This window comes from Dama dama, chromosome 20 (assembly GCF_033118175.1).
Source record: "Dama dama isolate Ldn47 chromosome 20, ASM3311817v1, whole genome shotgun sequence".
Classification (NCBI taxonomy): domain Eukaryota; kingdom Metazoa; phylum Chordata; class Mammalia; order Artiodactyla; family Cervidae; genus Dama; species Dama dama.
Genome location: NC_083700.1, coordinates 34,127,849 through 34,153,470, shown reverse-complemented (window position 1 = coordinate 34,153,470; position 25,622 = coordinate 34,127,849). Strand labels below are relative to the sequence as shown.

Below are 25,622 nucleotides of genomic sequence, written 5' to 3'. Positions count from 1 at the left end.
TGCCATTTCCTCCTCCAAGGATCTTCTCAACTCAAGAGATTGAACCCACAACTCCTGCATTGCAGGCAAATTCTTTACCCCTTGAGCCATCAGGGAAGCTCCTAACATCTTGTGAGCTTCCTTTAAAATCAATATTGGCACCAAAGAGCAAATTAAGGCTGATGACTTTTGATTACAACATATAAGGTTTGTAACCTTATACACACACACACACACACACACACACACACACACCTTATATATGTACACACACACACACACCTTATATATGTAACCAGACTTGGTCTTCCCCAGCATTCAAGAATTGTTGATTCTTTTTAAAAAAAAAAAAAAAAAGAATTGTTGATTCTTATACTCTATGAACCAATACAAATGATTTCCAAGTGAAAAAAAAAAAGTGCAGAATATTTTAGCATGCTACCTTTTCAGAAAATGTAGAAAAAAGAGAAGGAAAATAAGAATATAAATTCATATTTGCTTTCCTCACCTCAAAAATGAACATAAGAAGTATAAACCAGAAACTAATAGAGGAGAGTGGAACAGAGTTGGAATAGGAATGGAAATGAGACTTCCCTGAGTATATCTTTTAAATTTGAGATGTATTTTATATGTCAAAAATAAAATTAGAGAAGACAAAGGAAACCTTAAAATTGTGTTTAAACAAACAGATGAACCTGACTGCATACCTGGAAGATTACACAGTCACCTAGAAAAAAAGTACTCTGCTTATGCAGTACTCTTTGTGAAATATATTCCTTTTTTGTATGAAATTATATCCTAAGGACAAAAAGAACTTCAATGAAATATTGACACTTCACTGCAAAGATTATTGTTAATAATAATATTAGTCTTGTAATTTTGAAATTATTTTATATGCATTATAGGCTAAAGCAAATAAGTAAATATTTTATTGCTATTCAAAGTCAGGATTGTCACCAAAGAGAAAAGATATAAATAGGAAAATTAGAAGTATAAAAAATGTGTTAAATTTGAAATAGAAGTATCGATGTGAATTCATGAGTAAAACCAAAAGATTAATTTCTGTCTCTACTGCAAGAACCTAGAAACACTGACACCTCTCATAGCAATGGGCAGACATTGTATCCAGATTTTAGTATCTAAATACCTTTTCCCTCTGAAAGAAGTGAGGGCTTCTTGGAGAAATGACTGATTTTAGACTGGAAGCAAAGAAAGAACAAGATGAGTCTGATCTATCTTCTTATGTCAGAAAGAGAGGAGTCATTTAAAGGCGATCATGTCAGAAGAAAAGTCAGCTTAAAGGAAGTTCCCGCTGGCCCAGTTTGGGACATTTGGAGCATTCAGTGCACTCATGCAATTGAGTGTAACATAGATAAATAAAAATATGGATGACAAGTTAAAAATAAAAGAAGAAAAACTTCTTTGCAAAAGAATGCCAGCTAATACATGTGGAAGGAATGACAGAAATCACAGTTCTGTAACCCCCCCTCCCCAATATAACTGACTCAGACAAGGATTATGAACAGATGGTAAAGTCACTAGGGAACAGGACATTCACAGGCTGACAAGGATCACTGCACAAATTAACCTTTGCTTGCAAAGGAGAAAATATTCTTTTCAAAGACTGATGTTAATCACTTTAACCAAGGGTTCAAGTTAGTGTCCCTGATGGTGGAACAACCTGACTTTAGGTGCCTCCTGATGTGCAAAGTAAAATATATAACATCAACTATTTCTTGCCAAATTTAATCTCTCTCTAATCCAGCTTCAAAGCTGAACTTTCAGTTCACAGGAGGGAAACAATCTGAAAAATTCAAATTATGGGAGATTCTATAATGCAACTGACCTGGACTCGAGGAAAATTTTGTGGGAGGGTGGGGGGTGGGGGGAGGGCACGGATAGAACTTGTTTAGATTAGCAGAGACAAAAGAACCTAACAACCAAATGCATTTTGTGAACCTTGATTCCATCCTGGGATGGTAGAGTTGAGTTTACAACTATGAAGGATATACTTGAGAAAAATTAATTTGAATACAGATTGAATATTTGATGATATGGAACTGTTAATGTTCTTAAGTATTATAATGTTATAGTGGTTCTTCAGGAGAATAGCTTTGCTAGAAAGTATGCATGTGTGCATATAGAGAAAGAAATCTAATATGGAAAAGGGAAAGTTTCGGTCTAGACAGAGGGTATACAAATGTCCTTTATATTAAATTTTTTATGTTGAAAATGATCATACAAGCCTGCGCGGTGGGTCCAGTTGCAGACCGCGGCGCCCGGTGGGAATCAGTGTGGCGGCCGAGCACAAAACTAAGCTGTCCAAGAACTTGCTGCGCATGAAGTTCATGCAAAGGGGACTGGACTCGGAAACCAAGAAACAACTAGAAGAGGAAGAAAAGAAAATCATTAGTGAAGAGCACTGGTACTTGGATTTGCCTGAGCTGAAAGAGAAAGAGAGTTTCATTATAGAAGAGCAGAGTTTCTTGTTGTGTGAAGATCTTCTCTATGGAAGAATGTCATTCAGAGGATTTAATCCTGAGGTTGAGAAATTAATGCTTCAGATGAACACTAAGAACAAAGCAGAAGAAGTTGAAGAGCAAACAGTGGAGCTCGATGTGTCAGATGAAGAAATGGCTAGAAGATATGAGACCTCGGTGGGGACAATTGGGAAAAAGTTTGCCAAGAAAAGAGACTGTGCCATTTACGAAGAAGATGAAAATGGAGACATAAAAACAATTAAAGCAAAGAAGATGTTCTTAAAGCCCCAAGATTAAAGTGGAGGCCTTAAGATATGGCTCAGGGATGAGAGCATATTTTGGAACGCACTCTGTCAGCTCCTCTATCGTTATTAGGGCCGTAATGTTTATTTGTAAAGAAATACATACTTTTGGAAACATGCTGTTTTTGGAACAGACGTGTGATGGATGTTATACATCCTTTGTTCATTAAGAGTGGACTTTTAACCCTTGGTCTTCAATGTACATAGGTATGTGGTAGCTTCCTAAAGAATATTTTATCTCAGATTTTTTTTCTAATATAACTCTCCAGTCACTAACCTTAAATTGAACTCATGAAAACTAATACCAGTGTTTAAATTGCCCTTATGTTTATAAACATGTCAAGTCAGTTCTACATGTATTTTGGAATCATGTCATGAGAATTTATTATATGTTAATTCATCAAGAACAAACGTGCCTGTTCTGGCTAAGAATTTTCATGCTGCAAAGTCAATGTCAATGTGTGGAATTATGTTTTTTGTTGTTTAAGCCTTTAATTAATTTTTAGACATTGTTCTATAATAAATACCTGTTTTCATATTAAAAAAAAGTAAAGATAGACAAATAAAATACAAGAGTGGTGATGGGGGGGTTGCAGTGGTTGGGGTGGGGAGGAGTTTTAGTGTATGTCTAAAGATATGGGTGTATTTCAAGAACCTAGATTTCTTCAGTCACCTATTACCCACCGCCCAAAAAAATTAACCTGGAGTTAATGATAACTCAGTGTCAGGAGAAAAAGAATGACAGGCATGTTTTCATACAATATTGGTATTGATTGAAAACAAGAAACTAGGGACTGGCCAGACAGATAGCTAAATAATGCTTTGAAACATAGTCTGGATATATGTTATATTCTGTTGTAATTTGTGGTTTTCAGAAGATTAGGAAGCCTTTCCTCCTACTTGTTGCCATTTTTTAAACCTATTAATTTTACCTCTAGTTGGCAGTCAGAGGCCTAAATCACTCATTTTCACTGGTGCACTTTTGGAGATAATATCAGTAGAAAGCGTATGAAATGCACAGTCTGGTATGAAGAAAGGGCGAGTAGCTTATAGGGTAAAACCACTTTTTGGCAGAGTTTTTCAAGCTCTGTGTCCCTTCCTTACATTTGGAAAAGGAAATGGCAACTCACTCTAGTATTCTTGCCTGGAAAATTCCATGGACAGAGGAGCCTGGCAGGCTGCAGTCCATAGGGTTGCAGAAAGTCAGACATGACTGGGCGACATTCACTTCACTTACCATTTAAGTGACTCAACAGCATGGGCCTTGCTTGGTGTTGCCTCACCTCTTGCTTCCAGCAACATTCAAGAGGAATCAGGTTGAGTTCCATCTTGAAAGGAGTGTTGCTTCTGACTGTAGAATTGGCCTCTGGCTGTATGTGTGTGTACATCCTGTTACTGTTGAGACACAGAGCCAGGTGGAGTGGGGGAGGGAGATATGTGCTGTAAGTAGTCAGCTTGCCTACCGCCCTCCCTCTAGAAACTCAGGGTCCATCTGGGGAAACTGAGAACTTAAGAAACTTGGGAAGCAGGAGAGTGAGCAGCCCAAACCTACCAAGTCTCAGAAGACTGGTTTCTGCGCCAGGGAATGGAAGAAATGACTGGAGGTGGCTCTGGATTTGACTATGTGGCCTGAGATCAATTCCCTTGAGATAATTGTTTTCTGATATACCTGCAGGCTACAAGTTGAGAAAAGGATGTCCTTCATCTTTGGGAAATTTCTTTTGCCATCATAATTACAAGTCTGAAAGATGTTCAGATTTATATAGTCCTTGTACCAAGAAGCTAGTGTTTATTGATAACTGTTTCTTTGGATTCATTTGAAATGGGAATCAGACTGATCAATGATAAGTATTAAGAACAGGTCTTGGACCTTTTTATCCTGATAGCCGTACTTTCTTCTTTTCCTCTGAGGGGGAAAAAAAAAGGCAGATGAGAGTAAAATCTGTAGAAGAAAGAATAAACTAGCCAAAAGATGTGTGGGAAAAAAAGATTAGAAAGATGTGGTAGGAATCCTGGAAGGTGTTCTAGCATACTGCTTAATAATTGCCTTTGTTAAAATTTCTAGCTTCTGATAGTCACTTTTTTGCTCAGTTGCCAAGGGTTAGCTAAGAGATGCGCTGACCATGGTTTCTAAACAGAAGAGATTGCACAATACATGCTGGGGACAGGGGGACATTATGTAAATTTGAGAATATCTCAGAAAACCAGCAGTATACCGGGAAAGGTATATTGGCCCTTCAGATAATCCTCAGCAGTAAGGAGGACCGATCCCTCTGTTCACGTCCAAGCTGTGCTTTCTTAATGATGTGTTTTCCTAATAATTGCTGTTTACCTTTGAGCCTAGTTCTTCACCCTTAGGAGGAAACCTTTCTGAGGAAATTAAAAACTATTAGATAGGCATGTGAAATTATATCTTAATAATAAGTTGTCTAGCCTAACCTCTGGTTTTTGGGGGCCTCAGTTAAACAATATCCAGATTAGGCTGTGAAGACTACAGTATCTAGCATGTTCCTAAAGAAGCAGTAAAATTCTATGACAAAGCCATTTGTCATATGGCTTTGGGTGGTTACACTGTGGATCAGAACACTTCTACAGATTGTAAGGGACCACATTTCCTTTCTTAGCTCTTTCCTATAATAGCACCGACAACTTAGTTGGTGCCTACTAGATGTGTTGACTAAATGAATGTAATACTCTGAGTATTACCCTGATGACTGTCCATTGGCTATAGTGTCATAGTAGAATTCTCGTGGCTGTTAATTCTCTGATTTAGGAGCTAGAAAGCAAAGTCGGGTGGTACCTGGGAAGGAAGTGTAACTAAGCTATTTAAATATCTGTGTAGATAGACCATGTGTTTGTGGACGTAAACTTCTCAGCTTCTGATGGTAAAAAATAACAATTAGGATCAACTAAGGAATAGTAAACAGCTGTTTTTCTTCTCTGGAGTTGTTTTCAATTGCCTGTGATTCCTTTTTCTTGCTAAGTTCTATAGAGCAATTCTTAGCTCACTGTCACCAGACTTACCACGAGATGGTGGTATACCATACCCCAATTTGTTTCTTCAGTAGAACTTTTTTTTTTTTTTAGCATTCTCAGTATCACATAGATAAGAATCATGTTTTTAAAAGTGCTCTAAGATAGTTAGCATGTAAAATTGGCCTGACATTTAATTGCGTTTTTAAGGCACAGCAAGTAGACCTCCATATTTAGATGTACTCTTTGGAGAATGGGTCAGTCTGATATTTTAACCTTTCTCAGATGTGACTGATACTAGTTCAAGAATAGAGCGCTGGTGGGAATTCTCTGGCGGTCCGTTGGTTAGGACTCGGTGCTCTCACTGCTGTGGATCCAGATTCAGTTCCTGTCAGGGAACCGGGATCCTACAGGCCATGTGGCATGGCCAAAAACAAACAAACAAACAAAGAGGAACACTGGTATGTTTGCTGTGTGTTTGCTGTTTATGGAGGTGAGTATCAAAACACAGATTAGTTCTTTAGCATAGGACTTTTTGGTTTTCAGATCCACTTTAGATTTCAACCTGTCTTCTTTCCCCTCCCTTCCATCCCCATCCTACCTCATATTTAGACCTGGCAGTCTTTACAGATCTAGATTTGAAGAAATATGAAAGCATACCAGTTAAAACTTAATAATGCTTAGAAGAAATCATAATAAATAGGAAGTAATGCAAACATAGCAACTTTGTAGTCATTGTATTTTGTTTTCACCTAAATGACCGGGTTTAGCTTAAATGGAGTGAGTCCAATCCAATTAGAAGGGTATTATTGAGATCTGGTTTCACTAGAGAGAAAACTTGTGATATCTATAAATTGCTTTTGGCAGCACTGTCTTTATTTACAATGTGAAGGTGAATAACACTCCAGGCGGTACTTCACCACAGAGAAGACAGAGCTTTTTGCTGTGAAGACAGCCAGTGGAGCTTGCAGGCCTGGTGGAATCTGGCAGAGAAGCTGCATTTCACAACAGCAGCTGTTGATACAGGTTCTCTTCTGCAAGTTATTCAGGGTCGGAGAGAAGACAAGGTTATCGTGCATCTGTGTGTATCTGAATCGTCTTGCTTGTAAGCACTGAGATTGTCAAAATGCTGCAAGAATAGACAGTAACCCATTCATGTCACGGCCTGAGTTAACTTTTTACTCACTTCAAATATGGACCATGTTCATTATTTGAGAGTTGAGGTGCTGCAGTGGTTAGTAAGCCACTTGCAACAGTCTCGTATTTTTAGATGGGAAAGATTTTGCTAAGCTTTAGGCTACCGATGAGCTGTAATAATACAAGGTGGGATTATGACTGTTAGTTCTTAGGTTGCCAAAGAAATACATTTCTATCTTGACACAGCAGGCTCTCTCTCTGTTTTCTCTTTTAAAAACTGAAAAGGTTACTGCAGTTTTCTCCCCCACCCGTCTACCCCCAGGTAGGTGGTATCTGAAAATATATCCAGAACCTTTGGAAGTAAAAAGATGATCAGGGGAGGGAATTGTAACAGCTATTACAGACAGGAGAGCGGCTTCCAAACAGGCTGCCCATATCAGGAGCAGGGAAGCTGTTGGAGGAGCTGCCTCTGCACAGTGTTGAATGGTGTTGATAGTCTCTTGACTGTGTGTTTTTTCTGCCACCAAAATAACTGCATATTGGGTTGAAAGTCATTACCTTGGTCCTGATTAATCCCTTCAGTAAAACTAGCTTTGCTGACTGCAAAAGTCATGTGAACAGGCAGTGGGAAATCCTATCTAGAAGGCCACATGCTGACTAGTGGCCACTTCAGTAAGTGCGTTTGTTTGGGTTTGGAAAGGCAGTTGTGTTTTTGACATTTAAGCTATTTAAAGTTTTAGCACCTAAACTGAAAAAGCTGTTTCTTCAGATACTTAAAGGTGCTTGTTAATTAAGTTCAGGTGTAGTATATGTAGTTTTGCTTGAGTCTTTAGTATTTGTTTTTGAAATTTGATTGGTTTGATCTTAGACAAGAAATATGAAAGGCTCACTCATCCCACAGATAATTGTTGAATGCTTTCTATGTACAAGACCCTGGGCTAGGTGCCAAGAATGTAGCTCTCTTTCCCTTCCACACCTTTAGGATCTGTCCTTATACTTTAAAAAAAAAAAAGAAAGTTTGTGGACTCTGCCTCCTCTCTATTTTACAAAATAACCTAAAGAAAAACCATAAAATTGGATACCTATGACATCAGTATTATTGTTGTTCAGTTGCTCAGTCGTGTCTAACTCTTTGCAACTCCGTGGACTGCAGCACACCAGTCTTCCCTGTTCTTCACCATCTCCCAGAGCTTACTCAAACTCATGTCTATTGAGTTGGTAATACCATCCAACCATCTCGTCCTCTGTCGCCCCCTTCTCCTGCCTTCAATCTTTTCCAGCATCAAGGTCTTTTCCAATGAGTTGGTTCTCACATCAGGTGGCCAAAGTATTGGAGCTTCAGCATCAGTCCTTTTAATGAATATTCAGGATTGGTTTCCTTTAGGATTGACTGATTTGATCTCCTAGCTCTCCAAAGGATTCTGAAGAGTCTTCTTCAACACCACAGTTCAAAAGCATCAATTCTTCGGCACTCAGCCTTCTTTATGGCCCAGCTCTCACATCCATACATGACTACTGGAAAAACCATAGTTTTGACTATACGGACCTTTGTTGGCAAAGTAACGTCAGCATGGTTTTTCCAGTAGCCGTGTATGGATGTGAGAGTCCGACCATAAAGAAGGCTGAATGCCAAAGACAGTATTCTCTGCTTTGATTCTTGGTATAAAAATACAAATCTTGATTCTCTTGATTACTGCTTCCTTATTTTTTCCTCCTAATTCAGTAATCGCCTTGTTCATATTAGCTGCACATTTAAGCCTGACTCTTATACTGCCACCAGATGCTGCCCTAGCTGGAGGGTATATGTGACAGGAGGGGAACCTTTAGCAGAGGTAAATAATGGACAGTTTACTAATGCTGGCTTCAAAATGCCTATAACCAGGCTGCCAGCATTATGGAGAGAAGATTTTCATCTGTAATAGGTTACATTTCCAGTTGTTTGCTGAAAGCTTAGATTAATGAATGCTCTGTGGGAACCTTTTCAGATTTAGTCAGGTTGTGAGGAGAAGCTTGATTCAAGTTCTCAAACTTAAATTGTTTCTCAATTCAGAATCTCAGGTTCTGTTTTTCAGCTGAGTTTGAGGTTTATTTTACATTTCAAAGAAAGGGTTTATCAGTTTAAACAGGAATTCAGGAAGGTCTAAACCACTTCATAGAGTGTTTTCCTACACTTTAGAGACACTCATGAATTTATCTATAGGTAATTTTAATTGTAAGCTGTTTGCCATTTATTAAAGCCAGTCTTCCAAGTATCCTTTCAACAGTTATCTTGTTCTGCTTTATTTCATTAAAGAAAGTTTTAAACACAGAGTTTACCAAGTTATTATTTTCTCCTTCCTTCAAATTAGTTGGAATTTATTATGGTGAGTGTTTTTAAATTTTTATTAGGATATTCTAGTATTTTACTGGATATAGCAGGTTCTGGTGTTATTCCATTGCCTTTGTAAAGGATAGGTATATGACTGGACTCTGGCTATTAGCACCCCCATGCCCATCGCCATTTAAGGCATCTCTTCATAATCTTTTCAAGTAACAAAACCATTGCTAACTTCAGGATAAGATATACTACAAGAGAATATTCTGAAATAAAAAGAAGAAACCCTAAGAGATTATGCCTGCTTTTGGATAGAGTTGTGAACAAGGGGGTAAAAAGTTTACTTTAATGTGTCAAGGTTATAAGAGGAAAGAAAACCTTATGGAATGTGAGAAAGAAGACCTGTAAAATTAGACAAATGCTGAATGAAGTTGGATCTTAAGCTTTCTCTCTCTCTCCCCTTCTTCTCTCCGCTGCCCCCTCCCCCCGCCCCAAATTCTGCTGAAACCTTTGAGAAGAGATAGTAATTGGCATTTTGGGAGGAGTCAGAGAATAGCTTCTGCCACCCTCATTTCTGGTGGAAGAATTGCTGATTTAGTAGGAGCCACATGATAACATTAGGGCTTCCTTGATAGCTCAGTTGGTAAAGAATCCACCTGCAGTGCAGGAGACCCTGGTTCGATTCCTGGGTCGGGAAGATCTGCTGGAGAAGGGATAGGCTACCCACTCCAATATTCTTGGGCTTGCCTTGTGGCTCAGCTGGTAAAGAACCCGCCTCCTGTGCGGGAGCCCCGGGTTCTGTCCTTCAGTTGGGAAGATCCCATGGAGAAGGGAAAGGCTACCCACTCCAGTATTCTGGCCTGGAGAATTCCATGGACTGTAGTCCATGGGGGTCGGACACGACTGAGCCACTTTCACTTTCACGTGATAACATTAACTTTTAGGGGAGACATTGTATGGCCTTTAAAAATGAAACATTTCATAGAATCCTTGTTTTAAGTTAAAACTTTTCGTCTTCCTCTTACAGCAAATTCAGTTTGCTGATGACATGCAGGAGTTCACCAAATTTCCCACCAAGACTGGCCGGCGGTCTTTGTCTCGCTCTATCTCTCAGTCCTCCACTGACAGCTACAGTTCAGGTAGGTGTAAACGTGTTCTCTCTGCTCTCTCTTCCCTGTTCCAGAGCCTTGAGCTAGTGCTCTACCCAGTTCTCTTCACTTATCTAGGATCTGAAAATACCTCTTGTCAGGACTGCCCATCTTTGTGCTCAAAGCTGATAACTAGCAGGTGGCAGTGGGAATGTTCCCAGCAAGGCTTATAGCTGGAGAAGCTTTTGTTGTCTTGAGACTTTCCTCCCCTGATGATTTCTGATTGTGGTTTGTGGCCAGTGCGTGGTTGATAGTACTGGGCTGGTTCCCATTCCCACGTTTATCTACCCACATTGAGAAGGGAGAAAGTCATTTTGGCTGACAGAGCTGGCCTTGAGAAAGAGGTATACTTTGGAAGCATAATTTCTGATTTCTTTGTTTAAGATATACCCTGCCACCTATTTTTTTTCTTGTCTTTTAACTACGTGAATCATCACAATAAAAATTGGTATTTCACTTTTTTAAGTTTTCCTCTTCTATCTTAACCTTATGTAAGTAATCTTTTTTTTTTTTTTTCTGCTTTGAATTGTGCCACTCTCAACTTTAGAGGAGGATGTTAGAAAATTACCATGGAAAAGGATATACAATCTTAGTTTGAGTACTGGAGGAAATGGGGCATATAATCCAACCCCCTCAATGTTCAACTTGAGGAAACATTGTTAAAAGATTAAAAGACTTGCCCAAGGTCATAGATTGCTGTAAATGTCAGCAAAGGAATTTGTACCAAAAACCATTTCTTCTCTTTTGCCAGAATCTTGTTTGCATTGTATTATTAACTTAAGGACTGGGCTTGAGGTACAAGGACTTTTAAAAAATAAACAGTTTTTGAAAACTTTTTATCTGCCCTGTGCCACTACACTGTGTCCCACCATGGACAGGATAAGCAGACAAGTACGAATGGTAGTGTATGTACATGGTTCATTCGAAAAGAAAAGTGAATATAAAAAAAAAAGAAAAGTGAATATGCGCACTCACTGTGGGCGTGTGTGCAGGGAAAGTTCCAAATATAATGGCTGCCATAAATGAAAAAGTGTCTTGGAGTGAGATAGATAGGAAAAGTGATAGGTGACAAGCAGGCTAGTTATAGCTAAGAAAGAAAAAATTTTGGAAGATTGAGTTATAAGAGAAAGAACGTTGAGATGAGTGACAAAAGCTTTAAGGAAGTTTCAAAGATCTTGATGGCCATGTTTTATGGGGACCTAGTAGAGCATTTTAAAAAGCTTAGTGATAGAGTTAAATTGTCCTAGTGGGTAGATAACCTTTAGTACTATTTGTGCTAGCTGGACAGAGGAGGATGTGTATGTAGCAGTCAGTGAGAGACCTGGTATACTGGCTGAGACAGTGATCAGGAAAGCGGAAAAGAAGTGATTTGAAAGATAAAAAGCGATTGTTATATATCCTCTTGCATATCTATCTGAAAGGACATTTTTAGCTTTTTGTGAGGCTTCTTTTATAAAGTTGACTATCTTGAGTGATCTCAGGGCTGGCAATAGAACCAGAGCTGCTTATCTTTTGTGTCATTTCTCTGTTCCTTGGTGCAACCTAATGTAAAATCTCTATAAAATTTTGTAATAAAAGATTATCTTATTGTTTTTATCCTTTTGCATTAATGGTTCTCAGAGTTTGTTCCTCTAAACAGCAACATCAGCAGCACTTGGGAACTTGTTTGAAATGTTAATTCCTGGGTGCCACCTGAAACCTACCGAATGGGAATTTCTGGCAGTGGGACCTAGCCTTTTGTGTTTCAGTGAACCTTCCATATGATTCTGATAGATGCTTTAGATACTTTGAGAACTGGTGATCTATAGAAATAGCATTCCTTATATGCCCTAAATTACTCTTCCATTTTTGCCATGTCTGGTTCCAGTCGCAGTTGGGACCAAGTGCCCCATGAGCTGGTGCATATTTTGGGATCAATAACTCCTTATCACAGGCACTGATGGCAAAATTATCAGGATGGGTAAAAGAGCTACAACACTGAAGGATCTACAGGAGTTTCATTCATACCATTTCTTAGACCTGAAGTAGAACGGAGAGTGATGTAAAAGGTGGCTCCAATTAAGAGCGTTTGCTTAACTTAAATGAGAGTCCTTTGGGGACTGTACTCTGTGGAGTTGGGGCCATTGAGGTTTTTCTTTCCTCATTTCTTTCTTTCCTGGCTTTAGCTGCATCCTACACAGATAGCTCTGATGATGAGGTTTCCCCCCGAGAAAAGCAGCAAACCAACTCCAAGGGCAGCAGCAATTTCTGTGTGAAGAACATCAAGCAGGCGGAATTTGGACGCCGGGAGATTGAGATTGCAGAGCAAGGTAAAGAAAGGGAGTGAGTCGGGGACCAGAAGCAACTCACTTGCTGGTCATCAGGATGCACAAACAATTTAAGACTTGAAAGCTAACGAAAGTCTCCTGGGAAACTCCAATATCCTGAACTTTTAAATAAACAGCTCTCTCTGTATGGAGCTCGAGCCTCAGGATTCTTGTTCTTGTTCTCTCTGCTGCTTCCTGTTCTCAGCGTGTGGTAATTACAGAGTAGCTTCTCTTTTCCTCCCCCATGACACCATATTCAGAGATCTGCTTGCAGAGTCAGCAAATCCTGGATCAGTACATAGTGGTTAGTTCTGCGGGATCCTACCATCGCTGCCAATCTCAGAGACCCAGATTTCCCAGAAGTAGCAAATGTTGGGAGGGTTTTCAGCTAAGGATGTGGTGACCTAGGGTCTCTTTTGGTCTTTGATCCTAAGCACCCTCTGCTGGATCAAGAGTAAAAATAATTTGACAATCAGTTAAATCTTGGTTTCTCTACCCAGCCCCACTCAAAATAATGTCTCTTTACTTTTTTATCACACTGGAGACATGTTCTATACTGGGTGGGAGTACAGAACTCAAAAAAAACCGACGGATAGGATTAGACAGCATAGATAAACAGAAGCAGGTGGCTTCTGCTGGTGCAAAGTCTTTCTTCCAGATCTGATGATTTTACTCTGTAGAATCCATTACCCAGTGACATATCTACTCCTTCTTCTCCCAAATGAAGGATGACACTCACCTTCCACTTTTGAGAATTTGACTACATATAAACCCTCTATGGGCTTCCCTGGTGGCTCAGATGGTAAAGAATCTGCCTGTAATGCAGGATACCTGGGTTTGATCCCTGGGTTGGGAAGATCCCCCTGGAGAAGGGAATGGCTATCCACTCCAGTAGTCTTGCCTGGGAAATCCCATGGACAGAAGAGTATGACAGGCTGCAGTCCATGGGGTCACAAAGAGTCAGACACAACTGAGTGACTAACACTTTCACTTTTCACTTTCAAGCCCTCTACATATAAGTCTGAAATAGTAGAGGAAGAGAGAAATTCCAGGTGGTTGGATGACAACTCCCTGCTCTTGTTCTACAGTTGAAGCTGCCAGACATCAAATAAATATGCTTAGAGGGAATTCCCTGGTGGTCCAGTGGTTAGTACTCTGTGCTCTCACTGACAAGGGCTCAGGTTCAGTCCCTGATTGGGGAACTAAAGTTCCACAAACTGTGTGGCAAGGCCAAAAAAGAAAAATAGTTTTTCTCCCTTACCGCACCATATCTCAGCCCTAAATGTCGCTGGGGCAGAAATTAATGATCTCACTAGTGCAGACCTAGCTCAAATCCTCTGTTCTTTCACAGACATGTCTGCTCTGATTTCACTCAGGAAACGTGCTCAGGGGGAGAAGCCCTTGGCTGGTGCTAAAATAGTGGGCTGTACACACATCACAGCCCAGACAGCGGTGAGTTTGTTGGCAGAAAATGATGGACTTCTGGTGGTGGGTTGAGGAGGGGCGTGGTGATTTTTTTTTTACTTGCTTTTCCTTCCCTATCTAACCTCCAAATGCTGACTATTAACTGGACCTTCCAGTTACATTATAACGGGGTTTTCTACTTTGATTGTATAACTTACTTTTAACAAACCTGCCTTAGGGAGATCTAGATTTGCAAAATATGATAGCTATAAATATGTTACTAAGATTACCTGTTTTGGGTCAAGGTAGATTCTGGTGCATTAAGTAGTGGATTACACCCTGTTGTTACTTGCCAGTGTTGCGCCTGTTGCCACTGAGTTCCTAGGTATTGTTCTGTTAATCAGCACTCCTGCCTGGCCGCCTTCCTCACCCTCTCTTTATACACCTGCACAGGTGTTGATTGAGACACTCTGCGCCCTGGGGGCTCAGTGCCGTTGGTCTGCCTGCAACATCTACTCCACTCAGAATGAGGTGGCTGCAGCCCTGGCTGAGGCTGGTAAGTTCAGCTTTTGTCCACTGTTTACCTCAAAGTAAATATCCAAACATCATTTTTACATACCAGAATTATCTTTACTGTCATGTATGTCTCGGAGCTATAAAATGTAGAGGGTAATAAAAAATGTCAAAAGGAAGGAAATGGACAGTGAAGATCCAGATCCATAGTGGAACATTATATAGTCATTTAAAATGATCTTTGTACACATTCACTTTTTTAAAAAGTGATCTCTGTAAAGAATCTAATATGTGGAGAAATGCCTAATTCTAATGTTAAATGAATAAGAACTTTAAACTATGTGAGCTATATGAGTATGAGCTCAGCTGGTCTCCTTTCACAAAAGTTTCATCACTTTTGAGAGGACACAAGAAGTACCTTGTGTTCATTAGATCTGATAGTTCATTAGATAATTTGGTGTTCAGTATTGCACTGAAAATATATGAACTAGTTATGAGTTAGTTAAACATAAAACAATTTTTATTGTTAAAATGTTCAAAGGAAAATCACTCTGAAGTTTTTTTAAGGGTCTTCCACTTTCCTTTAATCCTCAGAAAGCAACTGTATCTCACTTTTGTTTTTCTTCTTTACTCTTTTCAGATGTTTATTGCAGAAAATTTTAGAGGTTCCCAAAAAAACCTAAAATCCTACTACACAGAGATAATATATTATCTCCTTTTTTTATTATCATATATTATCATATTTCTCATTTTTTCTGTTCACTTTTTACAGAGATGAAATAAGTCTCAGTATGTATCCAATTTTATAACCTAAATATAACATTTTCAGAAGTAGTTTCCATGTCTTTCAAAAATTTGACCATATCATTTATAACAGTCATGTGACCATGTGATTTTTACTTCACTGTTTTCCTAATGTTGAACATTTAGGTTGTTTCAAGATATTTTCTAACATAAGCAATGTAATGAACAACTTCATTTGGATTCCCGCTTCATTTTATCTCCTTAGAAGAAAGTTGCATATAAAAAGTGACCAAAGAGGGGCTTGCCTGATGGCTCAGTGGTAAAGAATCCACCTGCCAATACAGGAGACATGGGCTTGGTCCCTGATCCAGGAAGATCCCACATGCCACGGAGCAGCTAAGCCCGTGCGCCTCAACTGTTGAGCCTGTGCTCTAGAGCCCAGGAGCCGCAACTACTGAGCCCATGTGCTCAACTACTGAAGCCTGTGTGCTCTAGAACCCATACTCCAAAACAAGAGAAGCCACCACAATGAGAAGCCCACACGCCTGCAAGTAGAGTAGTCCCTGCTCGCCACAGCTGGAGAGCCCATGCAGCAACGGAGACCCAGCACGACCAAAAATAAATAAATCATTCAAAAGAAAAATTTGACCAAAGAGAATAACATTTTAAGGTTCTAAAATACTTTTAAAAATAAAAATCCCTTAAATTCTTGCCTGATTTCTGGACTAAAGATGCTCCCTTAACTTTTTGCCCTTCGTAAGTTGTTTCCTTTCCAGAAGAATTTCTGTAGCCTTTTTCTCTTCAGGTCTCAGAGATGTTGGGATAGGACACTCCCCAAAGGAGGAATCAGCTGATTTGTTTTCATCTCTACAGGAGTTGCAGTGTTTGCTTGGAAGGGCGAGTCAGAAGATGACTTCTGGTGGTGTATTGACCGCTGTGTGAACATGGATGGGTGGCAAGCCAATATGGTAATAATGCATATCCATCCTATACTTTTGACAATGGATTTCTTTCCTTTTTTCCCTCAAAGCATGGTTCCCTAAATATGTTTTGGATGTTTGGTCTTACACACTTACTTTGTTGCCAAAGTGGTTAGCCTGATACCTTTTCAAAATGGGTCTCAGTACTGAATGGAAAGGCGGGGGAAGGGTAAGACCAACTGAACACATGTGGCTCGAACACAGCAGAATGGTATAGAAGAACATGATATGGTGTCTCTGTGGAGTAGAATTATGCTTTCTTTCCTCCCTGCCCCAGCTCTCCTTTTGTGTTCCAAGGGGCTGTACTTCAGGGCTCTAGACTGAAAATGAGTCTGTGATTAGCCTACTGCTACTCTTCATTATAGCCTAGAACAAACTTAGGAATCCTTTTAACCATTTTACACCAACAAATTTGACTGTGTTTCCACTATCTAAACCTGCTCTAAGGAGCTCTGAGAAGTGCTCTTCCAAAACATACAGGGCTCTCTTACTAGTGCAGAAAGTGGGTTCAAAGTTCCCCCCAGCTCTAGCAGCCTGAATGCCCATAGAAGTCTTCTGGCTGTTCTATAGATCCTGGATGATGGGGGAGACTTAACCCACTGGGTTTATAAGAAGTATCCAAACGTGTTTAAGAAGATCCGAGGCATTGTGGAAGAGAGCGTGACTGGTGTTCACAGGTAACAGATTCTGGAGTAGCTGCCCCTTGTGTCCTTGCCTCAGCAGATTCTTCTGGTCTCTTTTAGGCTTTAGGGCTGTGTTTCAGACTTGTAACTTAAATGGGAGTATTTTCATTAGATAACACTTTTGAGTTTTTACCTTTAAAAAATCAGGGAGACCCTAAAAGAAGTTATTTCAGATTCTAGTTCAGACGTTTTCTCACCTGTTTATTCACTGTGATTCCCAATCAGTGCTGGGAGGTAGGGAGCGAGTATATCTTGAAAAACTGTATTCAATTTTAGATTATACTTTTATATTTGAAATTTAAAAATCTATTGTAAAACTACATGTTATATATATTATAAAAAATAAACCTTGGCAAAATATGATTTGCTTGTTGTAATACCTAAAAAATACCTGAGAGAGTATTTCTCATTTGGGGGTACCTTGCATATGCTTAAACACACACACGCACGGAACCACATCAGAATCATTGATAATCTTTATCAGAAGTAGGCGTGGGTTTGTTTGTTTTTTTAAGATTGAGAAAATGCTTGGTCTAAGGAACTATATCCCCTTTTATGGAAGAGAAGTAAATTTCTTAAATTGAAAGATTGGTTTTATTCCTTCCAAAAAAAGTAGTAGGGGTTGGGGAAGAGAAAATGAAAAGGCATGAGGAGGGATAACAAGGAAATACCTTGTTTACTGATATTCTTGGGAAAAAAATAAGACTGGGGAGGGCAGCACAGAGCTTGAAGAGAATTAGGCAGACTTTGCCAGTTATTGTGTTTTACCAGCTAACTTTGTTTTTGTTTTTGTGGCTTTCTTCTCCCTTTAGGCTGTATCAGCTCTCCAAAGCTGGGAAGCTCTGTGTTCCAGCCATGAACGTCAATGATTCTGTTACCAAACAGAAGTTTGATAACTTATACTGCTGCCGAGAATCCATTTTGGATGGGTAGGTTGAAATGTATAATTATTCATATTTGTAGGAGATAAATTTGGGTTGGGTTATAATGTTAGTCTGATATCATTCCAGTTTTGCCCCCTGGTCTTCCAGTGGCTTTAAAAGTTTGTTAGAGGGGTGCTATCTCATACTGAGCCCAACCAGCTTCTAGTTGAAGTTTTCATGGGGCGCTGCGCCACACTTATTTTCAGAGGGACTGTGTTTCAGCTGATAATGTTTGAGTTGAGCCCTTGTCTATTTCCACAGCCTGAAGAGGACCACAGATGTAATGTTTGGTGGGAAACAAGTGGTAGTCTGTGGCTATGGTGAGGTAAGTAGCTGGGCCTCAGTGTCTGCCTTTTCACGGGCTTGTTACAAATGTTGAATGAAGGAGATTTGTGTTGTCAGTGTAGAGTACTGATAAAGAGTTTAGAATATGCTTTTAGATAAAGTATCTCAAAATTGTAGCAAAAGTCCTTTATTCACACAAATACAGACATATGGAATGAATTGAGTTTTCAGATTGCACCACTTTGTCTTATGATATGGAATGTTGGCATCATTTCCCCCCCAGTTATAACAGTAACCTTTTATGAGACTTAACTCAAGTTAAATATGTAGCATTTTGGCTCCACAGGTGGCCAGTGAAGGGTAGAATCTGAAGTGGCCTATAGTTGATTATCTCTAAACTAGAACAGATGATGAGATTATATTTATTATCATAAACAGTGATCCACAGAAGTTCCTGAGCTGCTAGACTGTCTTGAGTTAGATACTTCTCAAGTTACAGTTAATCAAGTTTTCCTAGAATAAGAATCTGAAGGTAACCTTCAGACCAAGCTGCTCTTCCTTGGTCTCATTTCCCTGATGGTGATACTTTTATTTCCTTTATCTCTTTTACTGTCCCAGTCTCTAGCCTTTGCTATGAAATGTCTGGTAAAATCACTTCTCTGATCACAATATAATCAGGATCAGTTTCTCCTCTGCTTGGATTGAAGCGTCTTTGCCAGGATTTGCTAGATGATTGATGGGTTCGAGGAGGTTAATTCCCATCTCCCAGAGAGCCTGCCTGCCCAAATGTGTGTGTGCTCTGCTCAGTTACTCAATCGTGTCCAGCCCTTTGGACTGTAGCCCACCAGGCTCCTGTGTCCCTGGGATATTCAGGCAGGAGTACAGGCGTGGATAGCCATCCCCTTCTCCAGCAAGAGTACTGAAATGCATTGCCATTTCCTACTCCAGGGGAAACTCACAAACCAGGGATCGAACCTGCACCTCCTGCAGGTGGACCCTTTATCGCTGAGCCATCAGGGAAACCCATCCTAAATACCCACGCCTTAGTGGACCTGACTCTGTTTTACATCTGCAGGTGGGAAAGGGCTGCTGTGCTGCCCTCAAGGCCCTTGGAGCAATTGTCTACATCACGGAAATTGACCCCATCTGTGCGCTGCAGGCCTGGTAAGAACAGAGTGGTCATACCATTAGATTCACTCCAGGTACTTTATATTTCCAAGAGTTTGTGATTGATTGTACTGGGAAAATTCCTCAAAGAAGGAGACAGCTATAATTGTTCTCTCCGTTGTAATCATAGGGCACTCATAGAGCTTCTTGGTATTTTCCCTTCCTGGATGGAACCTTGGGGAGTTTGAAGGGGCCAGTGTGTATATTTTAGCACAGCTTATCACTTATCATTCCAGTGAGGTAGCCCTACTTCAGAAACAGATTTGCCTCATTTTGTGACCAGCTTCTGTCCCACTTTTGCTCATAGTATTCCTTTCTTTTCTTCCAGCATGGATGGGTTCAGGGTGGTAAAGCTAAATGAAGTCATCCGGCAAGTTGATGTTGTAATAACTTGCACAGGTGAGTGTCAGAGCTTTGTGTTAGTCACTCAGTCATGTCTGACTCTCTGTAACCCCATGACTGTAACCTGCTAGGCTCTTCTGTCCGGGAATTCTCTAGGTAAGAATACTAGAGTGGATAGCCATTCCCTTCTCCAGGGGATCTTCCCGACCCAGGGATGGAACCCAGGTCTCCTGCACTGCAGGGAATTTCTTTACTGTCTCAGCTATCAGGGAAGCCCAGCAGTGCTTTGGTGTACATGAAAGAGTATTAACTGAGGTTAAATCTTGAATGTGATCTAGTTGACTTTCATATAAAGTAGGTAAGACCTGTGTCCTACATAAAAGTCTGAGAACTAGAGTAAGCAGTCAGAACCTTAACATACTTTCTGGAACAAAGAGCCTTTTTTATTGATGTCTTTATGTACTGCTTGATCTTAAAAGGAAATAACTGAACCTTAAAGAGCTGTTACGCAACACACATGTCTTTCCTCACATGCTCTTTAGTGCCAGGAGTTCTCTTTCCCATGTTTTAACTGAAAGTCAGTACCTTTCCCCCACAGGATCTCTTTCCTCAGCTACTCTGTTTTACTTTTAGGAAATAAGAATGTAGTGACACGGGAGCATTTGGATCGCATGAAAAACAGTTGTATCGTATGCAATATGGGCCACTCAAACACAGAAATTGATGTGGTAAGGTTTCTCTTACCTGTTGCTAGACCTTTTTCCCTTCTTCCATTATAGCCAGTCAGCTTCGCTCTCTTCCTTTCAGACCAGCCTCCGCACTCCTGAGCTGACATGGGAGCGAGTACGTTCTCAGGTGGATCATGTCATCTGGCCGGACGGCAAACGTGTCGTCCTTCTGGCAGAGGTGCACATCCTGAAGGGTTTGGGCCGCGCGGCAGTGGGCTTAGCCCCCGGGGAGGGGTGGCAGGGTAAACACATTCGGCCAGTTTTTCCCTGAGCTCTATCTTTGGATGGAAGTATATTTCTCAAGTATAGTCTGGTTCCCAAAATAGAATCACTCAAAAAGTATCTCCTTTTTACTAAACAACACACTACTTCCTGACCACAACTGATTCCTTAGTGTGTCAGACTCAGGTGGACTTAGAGAAAATAAGATAAAACCTAGAGTCCTGATTTGGAACTGTACTTCTTCCTCTACCAGCTGAGTGGAGAGGGGTATAAAGTCCTTTCCTGCATTTGTGTGGCTTTCGAGATGGGACAGGGATCACACAACTCACCCCAGGGCTCTGTTCCCACATTTCAGGGTCGTCTGCTCAACCTGAGCTGTTCCACGGTTCCCACCTTTGTTCTGTCCATCACAGCTACAACACAGGTACGTGACCAAATGTCAGCCTAGCCCGCACTGAGATGACTGGATCTGGGCCTGGATCCGAGTTCCAGTGAGAGCGTGGCCTCCTATGTTCTTAGCAGCCTGTTTTCTTCAAGTTACAAGTTGTAAAGATTTAGGATTTCTCAAGTATAGAAAATAATCGTTAGTTAGAGTCAGTGTTTGTGTTCCTTTGCGTTAACTATTTTCATTAGGAATACAGTGTTCCAGCTTAGTTGTGTTTAGTCTGTTCTTTTATTAGGACCTAAACAAAAGCACCAATAAATCCTCTTATGATGTGTGCTGGTGTTTATTACAGTCGACGTCCTGGGTGCTGCCACTGTGGTAGTTCACTGAGTACTTACCCCAAGACCTTGTTAAACCTAGTTTTATTTTAATGTCCCTAAGAACTGTTTCTGTGTTTTCTGACCCACTTTTCCTGCCTTAGGCTTTGGCACTGATAGAACTCTATAATGCGCCTGAGGGACGATACAAACAAGATGTATACTTGCTCCCTAAGAAAATGGGTGAGTGAAAACAGTAGAAACCTGTGTTGATCCCTAGACTGTTGCGTGGTTTGGTAAAATGAGTATCATGAAAAGCATTGGATTTAGAGTCAGGATTATAATCCCTCTTCTGGCACTTAATGGTTTTCGGACCTCAGGACAAGTTCTAATCTCCATGAACCTCAGTTTCTTTATCAGTAAGTTGAGAATACATACATTGCAAAATTGTAGCAAGAAATACAGCTAATGAGTAAAGGTGCTTTAGCACATTGGTTTAGGGTAGATGCTCTTATCCCAAGTAGTTTATGAAGTTTAGTAAACTTAACTACCACTGATTACAGCCAGGGACCAAAATGGAAGAAACAGAAACCAAGTCTAGGTTTTATTGTCCATCCTGTGTGACACATACAAACAGTCTCCTGTCATTACAGCAGTCAGCAGTGCTGTATTCACATGACATAATACATCTAACACATTAGATCCTTACCTTTCTAGATAGGATGCCAATCTCCCCTCTCATTCGTCAGCCTAAACCCCTGTCCTCTTAAAGCTGAAAACCACCTTGGTTTTGTCCCCTCCAGCAGCTTATCTCAGATTGCTTTTTGGTTTTTAATTCATATTCATAAAGGTAAAAGCCCAGGAAGCTTATCTATGGAAAACTAATATAGTTGTGCCAGCTGCCTTAGAAATCCATGATCCAAAGATTTGAGGCCGTTATGGATCTTACTCTAAGTAAGTGTTGATGACTTAACTCTTTGGAGCTCACTAGGATCCACCTTGATTCAGAATTTGACTATAATTCAGCTAAGGAATTTGTTGCAGGAAGGTGAGGGTAGTAGGTGGTAAACCCAAAAGCTTTACCAGAGGAGAATGGAGGGTGCAAGTTGCCATATTTTGTCACCCTGGCAAATGGCTTTCTTGATACGCTCTGGTTGTACTGAAAGATACCTTAAAGACAACCTTGAGTGGTTTTTTAATTAGGCAGATATTCCAAGTTAGATTCTTTAAGGGTTATTCCAAGCTTGTCCTCTCTCTCAGAAAGCTTCAGATGAAATAATGGGAGGTTATGCCCTGAGAGGCATAATTTAAATGGAGTCTGCTCCCTGCTGCTTTGTTCTTCTTAGATGAGTATGTTGCCAGCTTGCACCTGCCATCATTTGATGCCCACCTGACAGAGCTGACAGATGACCAAGCAAAATATCTGGGACTCAACAAAAATGGGCCATTCAAACCCAATTATTACAGGTAACTTGGGGGAAAGTAAATGAAAAGATATTCTCCCTGATATAATGCCAAGCAGACTTTTCTAAATAGTATTATAGCTGATTTTGAAATGTACAAGAACTCTGCCCCACACTAAAAAGCAAACAGAGAAATTATTTATCTAGTAGTAGATGTAAAGAAGTCAGTAAAAAGAAGATATAAAAAAAAATTCTAAAATTTTGGAGCTTGAGCCTCCCCCACAGAGATTCTGATAGATTTAGTCTAGAATGGGGCCCAGGCTTATTTTGTAAAACTTCTTCAGATTATTTTAACATATTGTCACATTGAAAATCACTGACTTATTAGGGAGTAGGAGAGAAAGCTAGAGATGGCATTGTTGGAAATCCTGTGGAAGCACAGTGAGAAATGATCCCTGGGGAATGACTACAGGAATCCCTGGCCTGATTTTTCATTCTTCTCTTGGAACTCTCATGTGGAAGACACAAGTGCTAACCAGTCACTCTTTCTTTACAGATACTAATGGACCATATTACCAAGGACCAGAACACATGAACCACACAATTCTAAAAGAAATATTTTTTAAGATAACTTTTATTTTCTTCTTAATCCTTTCCTTTTGATTTTTTTTTCCTATAATTTCTTTCTTGTTTTTTTCATCTCATTATCCAAGTTCTACAGACCACACAGGAACTTGCTTCATGGCTCTTTAGATGAAACTGTGATTAAAGGTTTCTCACCCTAGTCACTAAAGAAGGATTTTACTCTCCCAGCCCAGAAAGGTGATCCTTTCTTTTCCATTTCTGGGGACTTAATAGTCTTAATTGGGTACCTTATTAACAGGAGATGCTAAGGTACCATCTGTGTGGAACAATCTGCAATGTCTAAATTGCCTTAAAAGAGCCCATTTCTCAGCTGCTGGAATCAGTGCTCTTTCACTTCTTCAGAGGAGCAGGGATGGTACCTACCAGGCTGGTAGGTTAGACGTAGGTGGTGCATGTTAATTTCCCCTAGATGTTCCAAGCCCTGTTTCCTGTGCAAAGGTGGTATGTTTGGTTCGGAGACGTATACTAGGGAGCGTTGCTTGTTAAGACCCAGTAGGCCCACTTGGATTTAGTACAGCCCTTCCTCCACTCCCACCAGACCCTCTCATTTTCCAGATTTTCAACCAGACTATTCTGTTAAGTTGAATTTTGTCCCCTAGCATTTATTTCTGTTTTTGTTTTAGGGTTTTTGTTTTTTTTTTTTTTAAGTAAGAAAAATGTTTAGTCTTAATATTGAGGAGCTGCTTGAGTGATTAGTTGTTATCAATTTATCTTTTGAACCTTTGGAGCTAAAAGTACAGAGTTGAGTCTAGAGAAATGCTGATTTCAAACTCTGATAATCCCAGTTTCTAGCCCATAGTTCATAGCATCAATGAACTGGGGCCATAATAGCGGATTTTATCAGCTCTGCCCATCAGCTTGTGCTGGAAGCAAATTTCTTGAGTCATTATTTAGTATATAGCACTGAACTCTCTTTAAGAGCAAATTTCTGATCAGCTGTGCTTCTGCAATTTAAAATATTTAAAGGGAGGTAGGTGTGGATGGGAGGAGGAAGGCTAAATTGGGCCAGGGCGAGGGAAATTAGCTCTGTTTAACTTGTCTGGGACATTAGGCCCCATATAACTTTAGTTTTACAGAAGCAGTACCACTTTTGATTTACACGTGACACAGAAGATGTGTGAACTGAGACCTCAAAGGGCAGTTTGTGCATAAAGTAATCGGTATGTCCTGGCTCACGCTCTCTAAGAATCCCCAGAGAGGCGCTCTCAGAGATCAGCGAGATGATGTATTCCCCTGCCATGAACCCTGCTTACCAGCATTTCTGCATGGTCAGATGAGCTCTATGCTCATGAGCTTTAAGTGCATAATTATCCAGGATTCTAAATCCTCAACTTGTTCTAGCTTGTGATCCTTCAAAGTTGGGTCAGGCATTAGTGCTAGATACTAGAAATTTTCGTTTCCCTATTGCCATTGATCAGAGAGACAGGCATTAATTAAAAACAGAAATATAAGAAAGGAAAGCTTCCACCCTGTGACTTCCTATCAGGGGACAGTGATCTTGCCAAAAATTTTTTCCCTTTCCTTTTTCTCCCCACCCTGCCCCTTCCCACTCCTTGCCAGTGCAACCATGCTTTCTTCTCTGTAGATGCTAACAGTTCAAGCCCTTTTCCCAGGGCATTTAACCAACCAATCAGAACAGCACATCCTTTAGGGGAGATGACCTGGCCAACAGTGGTAGCCATCATGTCAGCTCTGCTGGAGGGAAGGGGCTCAGGTCCTGCTGCCCTCTGGCTTGCCCCCTGCTCCCATATCTATTACTGTGTCCATAGGAATACTCGGTAAGGGCTCCGTCTCTGTCAAGCCATGTAACAAAGGACACTGTGGGAAGATGTCTGGCATCAGAGGGAGCATGTGGAGAGCAACTTAGGAGGAACAAGTTTATTTTGTATTGAATGATTTTTAATGAATGCAATATTAATCCTTGCAGATGAGCAATAATCATTAAAGTCAATTAAAATGATAAGACCTCATTGGAATCCTGTGTCATTCTTGGTTGAACAACACCTTCATTTAGAATCTATTTTCCAAGATGAGACAAGTCATGAGTCAGTTAGCAATATCTAAGAGAGATTTTTTAGGACCTAGTATGTAGAGGAACAGGCTAGATGCAGAGTTCCTCAGTAATATCTTAAATTTTGTTTCTGCTCTGTGCCCAGCATTGGGTCTGAACACTTTGACTCTAACTTCGTTCCTTCAACTTGCTGCCTAAAATTCAGGCCTCCTCAGGTACACAGTCCCCTTC

At 40.3% G+C, this 25,622-nt stretch overlaps 2 protein-coding genes across 3 annotated transcripts in view; both read left to right on the top strand.

Moving 5' to 3' along the window:
* AHCYL1 (adenosylhomocysteinase like 1) overlaps window positions 1-25,350 on the top strand; it is a 40,362-nt gene extending 15,012 nt beyond the window's left edge. The window contains exons 2-17 of one of the 2 annotated variants that reach the window (XM_061121202.1): window positions 10,213-10,324; window positions 12,499-12,642; window positions 13,991-14,091; window positions 14,497-14,599; window positions 16,174-16,268; window positions 16,851-16,957; window positions 17,776-17,892; window positions 18,148-18,211; window positions 19,247-19,335; window positions 19,667-19,737; window positions 20,314-20,408; window positions 20,488-20,586; window positions 20,986-21,054; window positions 21,497-21,575; window positions 22,679-22,799; window positions 23,292-25,350. In XM_061121202.1, the coding sequence (XP_060977185.1) occupies window positions 10,213-10,324; window positions 12,499-12,642; window positions 13,991-14,091; window positions 14,497-14,599; window positions 16,174-16,268; window positions 16,851-16,957; window positions 17,776-17,892; window positions 18,148-18,211; window positions 19,247-19,335; window positions 19,667-19,737; window positions 20,314-20,408; window positions 20,488-20,586; window positions 20,986-21,054; window positions 21,497-21,575; window positions 22,679-22,799; window positions 23,292-23,298 (1,473 nt within the window). In that variant the 3' untranslated portion in view covers window positions 23,299-25,350. Of the gene's footprint in view, window positions 1-10,212; window positions 10,325-12,498; window positions 12,643-13,990; window positions 14,092-14,496; window positions 14,600-16,173; window positions 16,269-16,850; window positions 16,958-17,775; window positions 17,893-18,147; window positions 18,212-19,246; window positions 19,336-19,666; window positions 19,738-20,313; window positions 20,409-20,487; window positions 20,587-20,985; window positions 21,055-21,496; window positions 21,576-22,678; window positions 22,804-23,291 lie in introns of those variants that run through there. The other variant, XM_061121203.1, reaches the window with a different exon arrangement.
* On the top strand, window positions 2,220-2,828 carry LOC133041142 (M-phase phosphoprotein 6-like; the record flags this gene model as incomplete). The annotated part of the gene is made up of 1 exon (XM_061121534.1): window positions 2,220-2,828. A coding segment is annotated over one exon (537 nt), but the record flags the coding sequence as incomplete, so codon positions are not given.
* Window positions 25,351-25,622: the final 272 nt, after the last annotated feature.